Raw genomic sequence first — 13,878 nt, forward strand, 5'->3', positions numbered from 1 at the left:
CTGTCGGGTGAATAACCTCTAGCTATTGTTGTTTCGCCAGTACCTCCCCCTCAGACCAGGATGTTTGCTGGAGAGACCTCACTCTGTCCTGGCTGTGAAAAAGCAGTCTATTTTGGTAAGTTTTGGTCAGACTGTTCATGATTGATTTATGATATAAACATTGATCACCCAAATATGCGTTATGTGCTTTCTTATATTTATTTTTCTATGTTGTACTGATAGTTCAAGTGGTCACTTAGCGGACTCTTATATTTTCAAAGTGAAGTACAGTGAGTGCATACATTTTTGGTATGTGATCACTGTGGGAATTGAACCCAAGACCTCAGTGTGGCAATCACCACGTTTTTATCAACTGATCCATATAGTACCTTGTGCACTTTTTATGAATTATCCTGACATGCCAGTTGATTGAGGTTATCATAGTGAAGTGTTTGTCTGTCTCTGCAGCAGAGAAGGTGATGTCCCTGGGTAGGAACTGGCACCGACCCTGCCTGCGCTGTGAGAGGTGTAAGAAGACACTGACCTCTGGTGGACATGCTGAGGTATTACATCCACATTATTACTGTCTACTACAGTTACTGATGACCCGAAGCGAGGGCTGCTTTTAAGATCAACATCAGTGTTTCTGTGTCGAAATTCACAAGTAAGGTTGATTTGATTGATTTTATTATTAAAGTGTCTTGCATTTTCAGGATGCCTAGCCCACATGGACTTATAAGACAATCTGAAGATGCATTGATGTTGGTCAATTAAATCATACATAGAAGTGATTTAGCTCGTCTGGTAGGCTTGTGTCACTGGGCAGCTCACGGCTGTGCTTCCCTTTGTAGTCTGTAATAGTTTGCAAGCCCTGCCACATAAGATGAGCATCGGAGCCAGTGTACAGTAGTATGATTCAATCTTAGCCCTGTATTGACGCTTTGCCTGTTTGATGGTTCGTCACAGGGCATAGCAAGATTTCTTGTAAGCTTCCGGGTTAGAGTCCCACACCTTGAAAGTGGCAGCTCTACCCTTTAGCTCAGTGCGAATGTTGCTTGTAATCATGGCTTCTGGTTGGGGTATGTACGTTAAGTCACTGTGGGGACGACGTCCTCGATGTACTTATTCATAAAGCCAGTGACTGATGTGCTGTACTCCTCAATGCCATTGGAAGAATCCCGGAACATATTCCAGTCTGTGATAGCAAAACAGTCCTGTAGTTTAGCATCTGCTTCATCTGACCACTTTTTTAAAGACCGAGTCACTGGTGCTTCCTGCTTTAATTTGAGCTTTTAAGCAGGAATCAGGAGGAAAGAGTTGTGGTCGGATTTACCAAATGGAGGACGAGGGAGAGCTTTGTACGCGTCTCTGTGTGTGGAGTACAGGTGATCTGTAATTTTTTTCCTTCTGGTTGCACATTTAACATGTTGATAGAAATTTGGTTGAACTGATTTAAGTTTCCCTGCATTAACGTCTCCGGCCACTAGGAGCACCGCCTCTGGGTGAGTGGTTTCCTGTTCGCTTATTTCCTTATACAGCTGACTGAGTGCGGTCTTAGTGCCAGCATCTGTCTGTGGTGGTAAATAAACAGCCACGAAAAGTATAGCTGAAAACTCTCTAGGCAAGTAGTGTGGCCTGCAATTTATCACAATATACTCTTCTTCAGGTGAGCAAAATCTAGAGACTTCCTTAAATTTCGTGCACCAGCTGTTGTTTACAAATATGCACAGACCCCCCTCATCTTACCGGAGTGTGCTGTTCTATCCTGCCGGTGCAGCGTGTATCCCGCTAGATGAATATCCATGTCGTCATTCAGCCACGATTCCGTGAAACATAAGATGTTACAGTTTTTGATGTCCCGTTGGTAGGATATTCGTGATCGTACCTCGTCTAATTTATTGTCCAATGATTACACATTTTGTCTAATTCGAGGTGAGTGATCGCTGTCCTGATATCCAGAAGCACTTTTTTTGCCGTAAGATACCGTTGCAGAAACATTATGTACAAAATAAGTTAATTGTATACATTTTTTTTAAATTGTTTCCCTTTTTACAGCATGAAGGGATACCTTATTGCCACGTCCCTTGCTACGGCATCCTGTATGGACCAAAAGGAGTGAACATCGGCAAGGTGGGCTGTTACATCTATCAGAAGGAAGACATGGAGCAAACTGAAATACCCAGCCAGTCCTAACTACACACTAAAAGTGAGATGAATGGGGTTTCTGTTTGATTAGGGTAATTTCAGTGACTGATTTGAGTGACTGAAATTACTGAATTGAGTGACTGAAGTGATTCACTGACTGAATTGACAGGAATTGCAATGGAACCGACCACACGCTTGCTGATAAACATGAGGTATTTTTGTGTGTATTTTTACATATTGTTTGTATAACGTAATAATGTTTCACAATATTTAAATCACTTTTGCAACCTGCTAAGCACACAGATTTATAAAATATGTATTTAACAACAGGTTCATATCTAATATTAAAGATTGATTGCATACATTTGCCGATGGTTATGGTGAGGAAGAATGCATAAAGAGTTATGATACATTATCAAAGATAATATTTTGTTCCTCATTCATATGAAACAGAAAGGAGTCTTTACTAAATAAGAGAATGCAGTATTGCAATTGGGTGTACAATTAGAATTTGTATAGGAGGAATAAAATGAATTATGCATCTCTTGTGTCTTGTTTTATTAAATCAGTGCTAGGTTTGAATGTTGTTTTTGATGTGGAACAAACACACAATACAATGAGGTTACTTGAAAAGGTGTTTGAAAAAACTGTTGTTGGTGCACATTTGGGCATATAAAAATTTTATATACAGAAGGAATATCTTAGTATCAATTTCCCCCCTCATCGTTGGCCTTTGATTTTAGAGGGATTTCTGTTGTTTCCACAACTTGGGATCCAGCCAAACTTTTCCTAGAATTGTACATAAAAAGAATAAACACATAGTCATTGATAAAACACTATGATATTCATAATCATCGATAACCATATTTGCAAAGAATTTACAGATTGTACACTGGCAAAATGCTTGCTTGAGAAATTGTGGTTTGCTAGGTTTAGGCTAGCATTTTAGAATTGTAGAAACGAGGCAATGGCGGAGCGATTTCGGCATATTTAGCCTTTAATAGATGCATTGTGATCTGTCTAGTGCGCTGCTCTTTAACGCACCTTGGATTGAATCCCAACCTAAGTGTTTATATCACAGAGGCTATATCATACCCTGTCTGCCCGTCCTCAATGTCCTGAATGGTCTCTGGTAGACAGCGGTCACGTGTCTCAGGCAGCATCCTGGCCATCAGGCTAGCCAGCAGGGCTATGGAGCAGAGGAGGACCTGCGGAAGGTCCCTCCACACCTCGTCAAGCAGCAGGATGAGAGGGGCCAGAGACACTCCCAGGCGACCCATGGACGAGTTGTAGCCCATGCCGTTCTGCCTGAGAGACAGAGAGAGAAATATACAGAACACACATTTTGACCTGTCTTTAGCTACACTTTAAATCGGAGACACAGGTGTGATTTACCTGACCACAGTAGGGAACAGCTCAGAACTGTATAACACGACAGTTGTGAAGGATGCTGCTGAGCAACCCTTCCCCAGCACCGCCACCACCGTCCTTAAAACGGACATGTCTGAAGTGGAGGAGAGGAACAACATGACCTTTCCTTTAAGTCAAAGTTTCCCACCATATTTAAATATTTAGGATGAGTTCATAAATAACTGAAAAAGACTGGAACACACCCCAGCAGAACCCGATGATAACTTGTGTAGAGTTGTGATAACTCCTTTAGAGATGTGATAACTCGTGTAGAGATGTGATACTGCCCGGGTCTGTTCTAACCCAGCTCTAACACACCTGATTCATCTAAGCATGGTCTTCAATTTAGAAAACTATAGTTGAATCAGGTAGTATGTTAGTGCTGCACTAGAGGAAGGGCAGTATTGACAGCTTCAATAGATTATAAGATGTCTCCTGGACTTGAATTGCCCGCCTCCCTGATCCCCCACAAAAAAAGCACTCACCTCTGGGTAGGAAAATATTAACAGCGAGACAGATTCCAGCTCCTAGCAGAGATCCTACTTCTGTGTTTCTCCTGCCCACCTTATCCAGAAGGTAGTACACTGATAGTTTGGCTGGGAGCTCTATGGCACCATATACAAACTGGGTAAGATATATGTTGAGCCCAAATCCAGTGATGTTGAAGCTAATACCATAATATGTTGAAGCCACACCATACCTTTGGGATGAGAAATCAGGTTGCCATTGTTGGTGTTGTTAAACAGTGTAGAGCTATGCAATGTGTTTTGACACAGTTTGAGGTGAGCTAAAAGTCAAATTTAAAGTTGAATTTACATTTCAGGATATTCTCTTATGTGGATATTAGATCAAAACAGTCTTACCCAACTTGATACCATCAGTACATTCCTACATTATTGTGTGTAGCCAGACATGATGAACATGCGTTTACTAAAGCAACTTGTATCAGATATCATGAGACCGGGGATAGTCACCATACTATGCCTGTGAGTAGAGCCAGTCTCCTCATCTTTGGGGTCCTGACCAAGTCCAGGTAGGAGTAGGTTCTGTCTTTTCTCTCTGTCACAATGATACTGGACAGAGTCTGGTGACGAGAAGAACAGAGGCGGATCAGTTGCTTAATCCTAAATCAACCCCTAGACTTTATCTCCTCGACGCTCCTGTAGATATGAAAATATTGGATATACACTGCTCAAAAAAATAAAGGGAACACTAAAATAACACATCCTAGATCTGAATGAATGAAATAATCTTATTAAATACTTTTTACTTTACATAGTTGAATGTGCTGACAACAAAATCACACAAAAATAATCAATGGAAATCCAATTTATCAACCCATGGAGGTCTGGATTTGGAGTCACACTCAAAATTAAAGTGGAAAACCACACTACAGGCTGATCCAACTTTGATGTAATGTCCTTAAAACAAGTCAAAATTAGGCTCAGTAGTGTGTGGCCTCCACGTGCCTGTATGACCTCCCTACAACGCCTGGGCATGCTCCTGATGAGGTGGCGGATGGTCTCCTGAGGTATCTCCTCCCAGACCTGGACTAAAGCAGCCGCCAACTCCTGGACAGTCTGTGGTGCAACGTGGCGTTGGTGGATGGAGCAAGACATGATGTCCCAGATGTGCTCAATTGGATTCAGGTTTGGGGAACGGGCGGGCCAGTCCATAGCATCAATGCCTTCCTCTTGCAGGAACTGCTGACACACTCCAGCCACATGAGGTCTAGCATTGTCTTGCATTAGGAGGAACCCAGGGCCAACCGCACCAGCATATGGTCTCACAAGGGGTCTGAGGATCTCATCTCGGTACCTAATGGCAGTCAGGCTACCTCTGGCGAGCACATGGAGGGCTGTGCGTCCCCCCCAAAGAAATGCCACCCCACACCATGACTGACCCACCGCCAAACCGGTCATGCTGGAGGATGTTGCAGGCAGCAGAACGTTCTCCACGGCGTCTCCAGACTCTGTCACATCTGTCACATGTGCTCAGTGGGAACCTGCTTTCATCTGTGAAGAGCACAGGGCGCCAGTGGCGAATTTGCCAATCTTGGTGTTCTCTGGCAAATGCCAAACGTCCTGCACGGTGTTGGGCTGTAGGCACAACCCCACCTGTGGACGTCGGGCCCTCATACCACCGTCATGGAGTCTGTTTCTGACCGTTTGAGCAGACACATGCACATTTGTGGCCTGCTGGAGGTCATTTTGCAGGGCTCTGGCAGTGCTCCTCCTGCTCCTCCTTGCACAAAGGCGGAGGTAGCGGTCCTGCTGCTGGGTTGTTGCCCTCCTACGGCCTCCTCCACGTCTCCTGATGTACTGGCCTGTCTCCTGGTAGCGCCTCCATGCTCTGGACACTATGCTGACAGACACAGCAAACCTTCTTGCCACAGCTCACATTGATGTGCCATCCTGGATGAGCTGCACTACCTGAGCCACTTGTGTGGGTTGTAGACTCCGTCTCATGCTACCACTAGAGTGAAAGCACCGCCAGCATTCAAAAGTGACCAAAACATCAGCCATGAAGCATAGGAACTGAGAAGTGGTCTGTGGTCACTACCTGCAGAATCACTCCTTTATTGGGGTGTCTTGCTAATTGCCTATAATTTCCACCTGTTGTCTATTCCATTTGCACAACAGCATGTGAAATGTATTGTCAATCAGTGTTGCTTCCTAAGTGGACAGTTTGATTTCACAGAAGTGTGATTGACTTGGAGTTACATTGTGTTGTATAAGTGTTCCCTTAATTTTTTTGAGCAGTGTATATATAAGCAATATGGAAAAAATCCCACCCAGACTTTAAGAGGGAGAGTAAACAGGTCCTAGATCTATTTGTGCTGTCTTGCCAACTCTGACCATAGGAGTTAGCAAGACAGTCCCTGTGCACAAGAAGGCCAAAGTAACCTGTCTAAATAACTATCACTCCATAGCACTCACATCTGTAGCCATGAAATGCTTTGAAAGGAAGGTTATGGCTCACATCAACACCATCATCCCAGACATCCTAGACCCACTCCAATTCGCATAACGCCCAAACAGATCCACATATGACACAATCTCTATTGCGCTCCAAACTGCCCTTTCCCACCTGGACAAAAGGAACACCTACGTTAGAATTCTGTTCATTGACTACAGCTCAGCGTTCAACACCATAGTGCCCTCCAAGCTCATCACTAAGCCAAGGACCCTGGGACTAAACACCTCCCTCTGCAACTGGATCCTCGACTTCCTGACGGGCTGTCCCCTGGTGGTGAGGGTAGGCAACAACACATCCGCCACGCTGACCCTCAACACAGGGCCCACTGACACTCTTGCACTGGCTCTATGCACAATTACTGGAATCTACCCACTCATACTACACTGACACTCCAACGCACACATATACACACACACACTACATACGCTCACACACACACAAAACACATAAACACATCCATGTTGACTCCACACACACATACACTTTCACACTCTTTTATACTCTTCACATGCTGCTGCTACTCTGTTTATTATCTATCCTGATTGCCCCACCTACATCTGATTATCTGATCCTGATTACCCCACCTACATGTAAATGTTACCTCAATTACCTCAACTACCTCGTACCCCAAGCACATTGACTCGGTATCCTTGTATATACTGCAGCCTTGTTATTGTTTAATTGTGTTACTATTTTGTGTTACTATTTCCTTTTTATTTGTTAATTTCCGTTAAGTAAGCATTTCACTGTATAATCTACACCTGGTGTACTCAGCGCATGTGGCAAATACAATTTGATTCGATTTGTGCACAAACAGATCTGGAACCAGGCTAGAAGGAAGAGTGAAGGAATTTAAATAACCATATTGCTTAAACTTATCCTATCCTGGCAATTGCTTACCTCTGGTGTAATTTTGGATGCAAACTCCTGCTTCTGGTTCATCTGGGCACATTGTTGCAAATAAAAGTTTGCTTTCTCAAACTTCCCATTGGCTATGAGCCACCTGGCTGACTCAGGAATCCACCTATTGGAGGAGGTAAAGATGTTATTCACAATAACACAGCAACTGTTAACTGTCCATTCATTTGTTCGTTAGTCCCTCCCTCCCTCCCTCCCTCTGACCTCCCTCTGACCTCCATGTGAGTATGGCCAGGGCGAGAGGTGAGGTGACCACTATGGTCAGCTGTCTCCAGTCTTTCACACAATAGGCAATGGCTGGAATCATGGAGTTACCAAACGTCCAGGACAGGCTGTCAATCACTCCCACTAATTTTCTGTGCTCAATGTCCACCCACTCAACGCCTGAGGACAACACAACGCAACACCAGATGAGTCAAGGATAGTTTCTGGGACAGCATGTGGGTTGTCTGTATTCATCTAGTGGTGGGTGGGCTTTGTGTGTGTGTGTGTGTGTGTGTGTGTGTGTGTGTGTGTGTGTGTGTGTGTGTGTGTGTGTGTGTGTGTGTGTGTGTGTGTGTGTGTGTGTGTGTGTGTGTGTGTGTATAATCACTGAGTACTGATGAGACGATGACAATGCCAGTGATGCCGAACCCAGTGAAGAACCTGAGCACAGCAAACATGATGAAGGAGGTGGAGAAAGCACTGGCAATACCAAACAGCATGCCAGAGATATAGGACACCAGGAGCATGGTCTTCCTACCAAACCTAGAGAAAAAAGACAACATGTGAAGATAAAGTGAACAGAAAAATATCTAATTACATTAAGTAGCTTTCTCCGAGCTAGAATGGCCCATAGGACAGGGGCCTATTTCCTGTCTCTGTAGTGTGAGGCAACTCCCCTCTTTCAATTAGAAATATAATAAGATAAGCTTATGTAAAGAGAATACAAATACAAATGTCCCCTTAATTTGATCGATTTAAAAATATTAAAGACCAAATGTAGCTGTTTTTATATCAATGTCAAATTGTCAGTCTCTCTTGGATCAAAGTAGAGGAAAGATAAATGTTAATGTGAGAAATATTCATGTGTTGAAAAAGCTCTGACAGACAAACTTACCCCACCAGACATGCCACCAAATCCAGAATGAATTCAAGGAACTCCCTTCCATCTCAAATTACACAAGTAAACAGCAAAATGTCCTTTAATAAATAAATAAAAAGCTCACAGCACAATGCCTCTGCCCTTTTTTTCTTTTTTTAGGGGGTAGATCAGCTTTAATATTGCAGATAGATTGTAGCTTCCCTCAATGTAATTGTGTTCATCATTTCCAATCCCCCTATCTTACCTAAATAACTCATAGGCATATGTGTACTGATGTATGTATGCGTGTAACTGCTAGATGTTACTGAATGTAAATGTTCTATATGAAAATGAAAATGTAATATATGAATGTATTAGGATATAGGCATAGAGTAATGGGTCTCTGTTTCTCTCAGTGCTGTGTTAGTAGGACCTTTCTAGGTTCTATTGTTATTATTTTAAATGTGTGTAGTTCAGTCCTTGAGCTGTTCCTGTCTATTGATGTTCTGTAATATGTCATGTTTTATGTTTCGTGTGGACCCCAGGAAGAGTAGCTGCTGGTTCAGCAATCGCTAATGGGGACATAGCCGAGAGAAGATGTTTGCGGGTGGGGGTGCTGCAATTCTTTTTGCATACGGCTGTATCGGTCTGATAATACAGGAGTAGTAAACGCCCAATACAATACTTTTGCGAGAGAAAAAAATGTCATGTCTCCCGAGCTGCAGAGGGCTAAATGCGGAAGACACATTTCAGTTGAAGGCATTCAGTTGTATAACTGACTAGGTATCCCTCTTTCCCTTTCCTATATCAGTCCACTAATACCGGAAAGGCCGGCCCGCAGCCGTCTGGCAGATTGAAGAGGGCGGCATTTTCTGAGCTAAACTGACCAAGACACACCTCCAACAACAAATTAAACCTCACATAATTCTGCCCAAAAACAATGACAATTTCTCTCAACAGTGGCATATGGACTTTTTAGATGAGCGCTGATGCCTGTAATAAGTAGTGCCCACTTTGTCAATGGCAGGGATGCAAAATATTTCGCTTGTCCATTCCCAGTGTGCCTCTCCAGGGTGCTGTTGGAGAGACGCGTCGCTGCCACGCTCCACCAACATTCCGTCAAAATAATCTAACATAAATCATGTAGCAGATATAGGATATGGTAGAAAGAGTATGTGGCTTTTTCTGTAGCTTACAGGCTGGAGATAAAATGTATAAGTAATGGGACAGACACTTTTTACGTCATGCAGGTTTCTCTGATCAAATAGCCTAAACTAAATGGCGCCTAATCATATAAAGCAATGTGCTGACATGTTAACAAACCACATATACTAAAAACAGGAGAGGCCAAAGTAAAACGGACAATATGGAATGGATAATCAGGCTACTCAAAACTGCTGTCCAGAGGTTTCACCCCTTGGGCTAAATTGTCATGATCATTGGTTTCAAGTTTGTATCCAAAGCGAAAAATAAAATACTTATGCATTTCCCGCTGTGTAAACACATTGCAAATAGGCTCAGGATAACTCCTGATAAAGTTGGGTAGCTTAAACAGCCAAATTGATTAGTGTGGTGGAAATGTAATATTGATTAGTTACAGGAATCAGGACTAATAAAGCCAATGGAAAAGCTTGTTTTAGAAACAGTGGGACTAAGACATGGATGAGCATTCATAAAATTACATTGCAGGCAGACACTGTAGGATACACCCCAGTAAGCACAGACCGATGTCTTTTGGAAGTCTTTTTTTTGGTCCTGTCTGGACCAGCAATCTTTTTTTTGGTGCAGTCTAGACCGGTCTTGATTTCCACGCCCACAGACGTTGGTTTTTGGTCCAGTCTAGACCAGCCTTGATTTTGCTCAACGACGCCTATGTTTGGTTCGGATTTGGTGTGGTCACAACCGGCCTTGAATTCTGGAAAATACATATTGTCTTTTCACCTTTCATTCAGAACCTAAATCGAACCTAACTTCAACGTCTGGAAAATACGGATTTTAGACAACTTTTCAACATAATTTTGCTTACTCTGAGTATTATAGTTTTGCATTGGGCAATACAGTATTTTGGTCTCACCTAGGGTGACAGAATTGCGAGGACCAGCCCTGAATACAGGCGTAGTAAAGGCCCAGTGCACTACTTTTGTAAAAAAAAAGTTTCCTGCAGCTGAAGACGGACGAGTTGTAAAAGCCAAGTAATTTTTTTACAAATAATAAATAAATATTCCCATTTTCAGGGGGTGCTGCAGCACCCTCAGAACTCCTACCTCCAATGGCTATGAATGGGGATCCTAATAAAATATTAAATACTAATACAATTATGTACCATATAACAGTTTTCTATTAAAGTAAAAAATATATAAAAAATAATGCTTTTTAGAAGAATAATTCTTTCTCAAGCAATAATTTTGAGGGGAAAACTTTTATAGGTTTGGAATTGTCTTTGTTATTGGTAAATTAACACATTTTCCACCTGGTGTTGTCACAAGGCAAGCCACAACTCCACCCATGCAAAACCTGCTGATTAGAAGGTCCTGTGTATATTGTATTTTCAACCACTACACTATATATAAAAAAGTATGTGGACACCCCTTCAAATTACTAGATTCGGCTATTTCAGCCACACCCATTGCTGACAGGTGTATAAAATCAAGCACGCAGCCATGCTGTCGCCGTAGACAAACATTGGCAGTAGAATGGCCTTACTGAAGAGCTCAATGACTTTCATCGTGGCACCATCATAGGATGACACCTTTCCAAATCATTCGTCAAATTTCTGCCTGCTATAGCTGCCCTGTTTAACTGTCTAGGAGCACGAGCGGCTCAGCCACGAAGTGGTAGGCTACACAAGGTCACAGAACAGGACCACCGAGTGCTGAAGTGCAAAAATAGTCTGTCCTCAGTTGCAACAATCACTACCGAGTTCCAAATTGCCTCTGGAAGCAACGTCAGAACAAGAACTGTTCATCGAGAGCTTCATGAAATGGATTTCCATGGCCGAGCAGCCTCACACAAATCTAAGATCACCATGTGCAATGCAAAGCGTTGGTCGGAGTGGTGTAAAGCTCGCCACCATTGGACTCTGGAGCAGTGGAAACGTGTTCTCTGGAGTGATGAATCACGCTTCACCATCTGGCAGTCCGATGGACGAATCTGGGTTTGGCGGATGCCAGGAGAACGCTACCTGCCCCAATGCATAGTGCCAACTGTAAAGTTTGGTGGAGGAGGAATAATGGTCTGGGGCTGTTTTTCATGATTCGGGCTAGGCCCCTTAGTTCCAGTGAAGGGAAATCTTAACGTTACAGCATGCAATGACATTCTAGACGATTCTGTGCTTCCAACTTTGTGGTAACAGTTTGGGGAAGGGCCTTTTCTGTTTCAGCATGACAATGACCCCGTGCACAAAACTAGGTCCATACAGAAATGGTTTGCCGAGACCGGTGTTGAAGAACTTGACTGGCCTGGACAAAGTCCTGAGCTCAACCCCATTGAACAGCTTTGGGATGAATTGAAACGCTGATTGCGAGCCAGGCCTAATCACCCAAAATCAGCGCCCGACCTCACTAATGCTCTTGTGGCTGAAAGGAAGCAAGTCCCAGCAGCAATGTTCTGTGGAAAGGAAAGGCTTGTCAGTGGAAAGGCTTGTCAGAAGAGTGGAGGCTGTTATAGCAGCTAAGAGTGGACCAACTCTATATTAATGCCCATGATTTTGGAATACAATGTTAGACGAGCAGGTGTCCAAATACTTTTGGTCATGTAGTATATCAGGAAAAAACACAAATACCTATTTTTTTACACTTTTACAGTGTTAGTTTAATCAGCTGTACAAAATTATACAAAGAACAGGAAAAACTCATTTTGACTGCACTGGGCCTTTAACAACTTAACAACTTTTTTGTTTCCATTCAGAGACAGTCTACTTCATGGTTTTAGGTCATCTTGGAAATCCAGAACTAAAATTTAAAGTAATTGCATCAGATGCTCGATTAAGATCTGGGGAAAGACGTTAGAAAATATACTAGAAGTTGTTGCGATATTAGTCGTTGGATCCACACATTCTGTTGACAGACACTACCATGCCAGTTATGTTACGTACGTCTGTACACAAGAGATTCGTTTTAAGGTGACTCTAAAATCCACTGTCTGTGAATTAATAAATGATTGTTAACTTACCTGTCACTCAAACTACCATAGGTCATTGCTCCGAACATCACTCCCATGAAGAAGATGGTGGCTGTCGCCTTATTTTGCCCTTTCTGGTCACACACCAAGTCCCACTGATGTAAGAGGTAGAAATAAGAATAAACAGACAACTCATTCAAGGTACCGTATAAATGAGAACAGCCTCTCTACTTCCCTTTTGTGAAAGAATTTAATTGAGTAGCTAGCACTGCAACATTATTCAAGGATGCATTCAATGAGATTTGTACTTACAAATAATACTTAATTTCTATGCAACCATGTGTAGTGGTCGAAAAATGACATTCAATGAGTACAACATGGCCTTTCATTCAATGAGACATTCATTGACTACATCATAACCTTTCGACTTGTATAGTCTAGTGACAAAAAGACAGAAACGCTTACCTCTGTAGCCAGAGTGGATTTGAAGGTGCTGTTGTCATATACCCATCCATTCTGACAGGGGACTGTAGCTAGGTCACTGTCATTGGAGTTGGACAGGAGGTGGAACTGGGGTTCTGGGAACATCTTGCAGGAGCTTGGAGTCCCATCTTCCTGTACTGGAATACTGACAGTCAGTCTCTGCTCCTGGGTCAGATTCCCAAAGACACCCTCATCATCCAGAGCGCTGAGGTCACAGCGGTGAGAGGGCATGGCCGCTATAAAGTTACCCAGCATAAAGTGACAAGGCAGGGTGAATCGAGCAATGAAGCTGATAATAATGATCATAATCTGGAACCGTCCAAATCCATTGATATCCGAGAGTAGGTGTTCAAACTTCATCTTCCACTTGGCCCAGACAGACTTCTTCTAATAATGAAAGCACAGCAATCACACCCATTCACATTCGTACTTTGGATCCAAGAAAAGATATCATAATGTTTTACCAAGTCTAAAGGTTGTCTGTCTGTTGGTCCAACTGTCTCATTGTTAGTTAAATCTTGCGAAATAGATAAATCTTTTACTGTGCAAAAATGAAATAAACCACTTCTGCTTGTTAAAGAATGCCTTCATACACATTAATAGGTGATGCATTGACAGCAAGTAGTTGCTTGAGCAACTAAAGAATATTTCACCATTTCAAAGTTTCAGGAATTCAATAATATGTGAACAGTTCAAAAAGAGAATGGAACATGATGTCTGTGCTCTTCAAACTCCATTGCTCATTGTCAAGCCAAACATACCATGTCAATGAGTGACAAGTA

General features: G+C 42.7%; 2 protein-coding genes across 2 annotated transcripts in view; one reads left to right on the top strand and one right to left on the bottom strand.

Moving 5' to 3' along the window:
• LOC106608565 (cysteine-rich protein 2) overlaps positions 1–2,667 on the top strand; it is a 29,023-nt gene extending 26,356 nt beyond the window's left edge. The window contains exons 5-7 of the mRNA XM_014206549.2: positions 41–115; positions 448–542; positions 2,035–2,667. Of these exons, the coding sequence (XP_014062024.1) occupies positions 41–115; positions 448–542; positions 2,035–2,172 (308 nt within the window). The 3' untranslated portion in view covers positions 2,173–2,667. The remainder of the gene's footprint in view (positions 1–40; positions 116–447; positions 543–2,034) is intronic.
• On the bottom strand, positions 2,329–13,611 carry LOC106608559 (solute carrier family 22 member 7). The gene is made up of 10 exons (XM_014206528.2): positions 13,079–13,611; positions 12,665–12,768; positions 8,024–8,178; positions 7,647–7,815; positions 7,414–7,537; positions 4,509–4,618; positions 4,020–4,234; positions 3,520–3,628; positions 3,220–3,432; positions 2,329–2,913 (listed from the first exon to the last, which is right to left on the bottom strand). The coding sequence occupies exons 1-10, from the start codon at positions 13,454–13,456 to the stop codon at positions 2,832–2,834; spliced, it is 1,659 nt and encodes a 552-aa protein (XP_014062003.1). The 5' UTR covers positions 13,457–13,611; the 3' UTR covers positions 2,329–2,831.
• Positions 13,612–13,878: the final 267 nt, after the last annotated feature.

Source organism: Salmo salar, chromosome ssa01 (assembly GCF_905237065.1).
Source record: "Salmo salar chromosome ssa01, Ssal_v3.1, whole genome shotgun sequence".
Classification (NCBI taxonomy): domain Eukaryota; kingdom Metazoa; phylum Chordata; class Actinopteri; order Salmoniformes; family Salmonidae; genus Salmo; species Salmo salar.

What these genes read in the sequence shown, in the direction of transcription:
- LOC106608559 (XM_014206528.2), bottom strand. Translation starts at nt 13,456, where the DNA reads ATGAAGTTTGAACACCTACTCTCGGATATCAATGGATTTGGACGGTTC. An exon ending in CATCGTCTCATCAGTACTCA is followed by an intron (nt 7,816 to 8,023) that starts GTGATTATACAC and finishes TGTTGTCCTCAG; the next exon opens with GCGTTGAGTGGGTGGACATT. An exon ending in CATCCAAAATTACACCAGAG is followed by an intron (nt 4,619 to 7,413) that starts GTAAGCAATTGC and finishes TCTCGTCACCAG; the next exon opens with ACTCTGTCCAGTATCATTGT.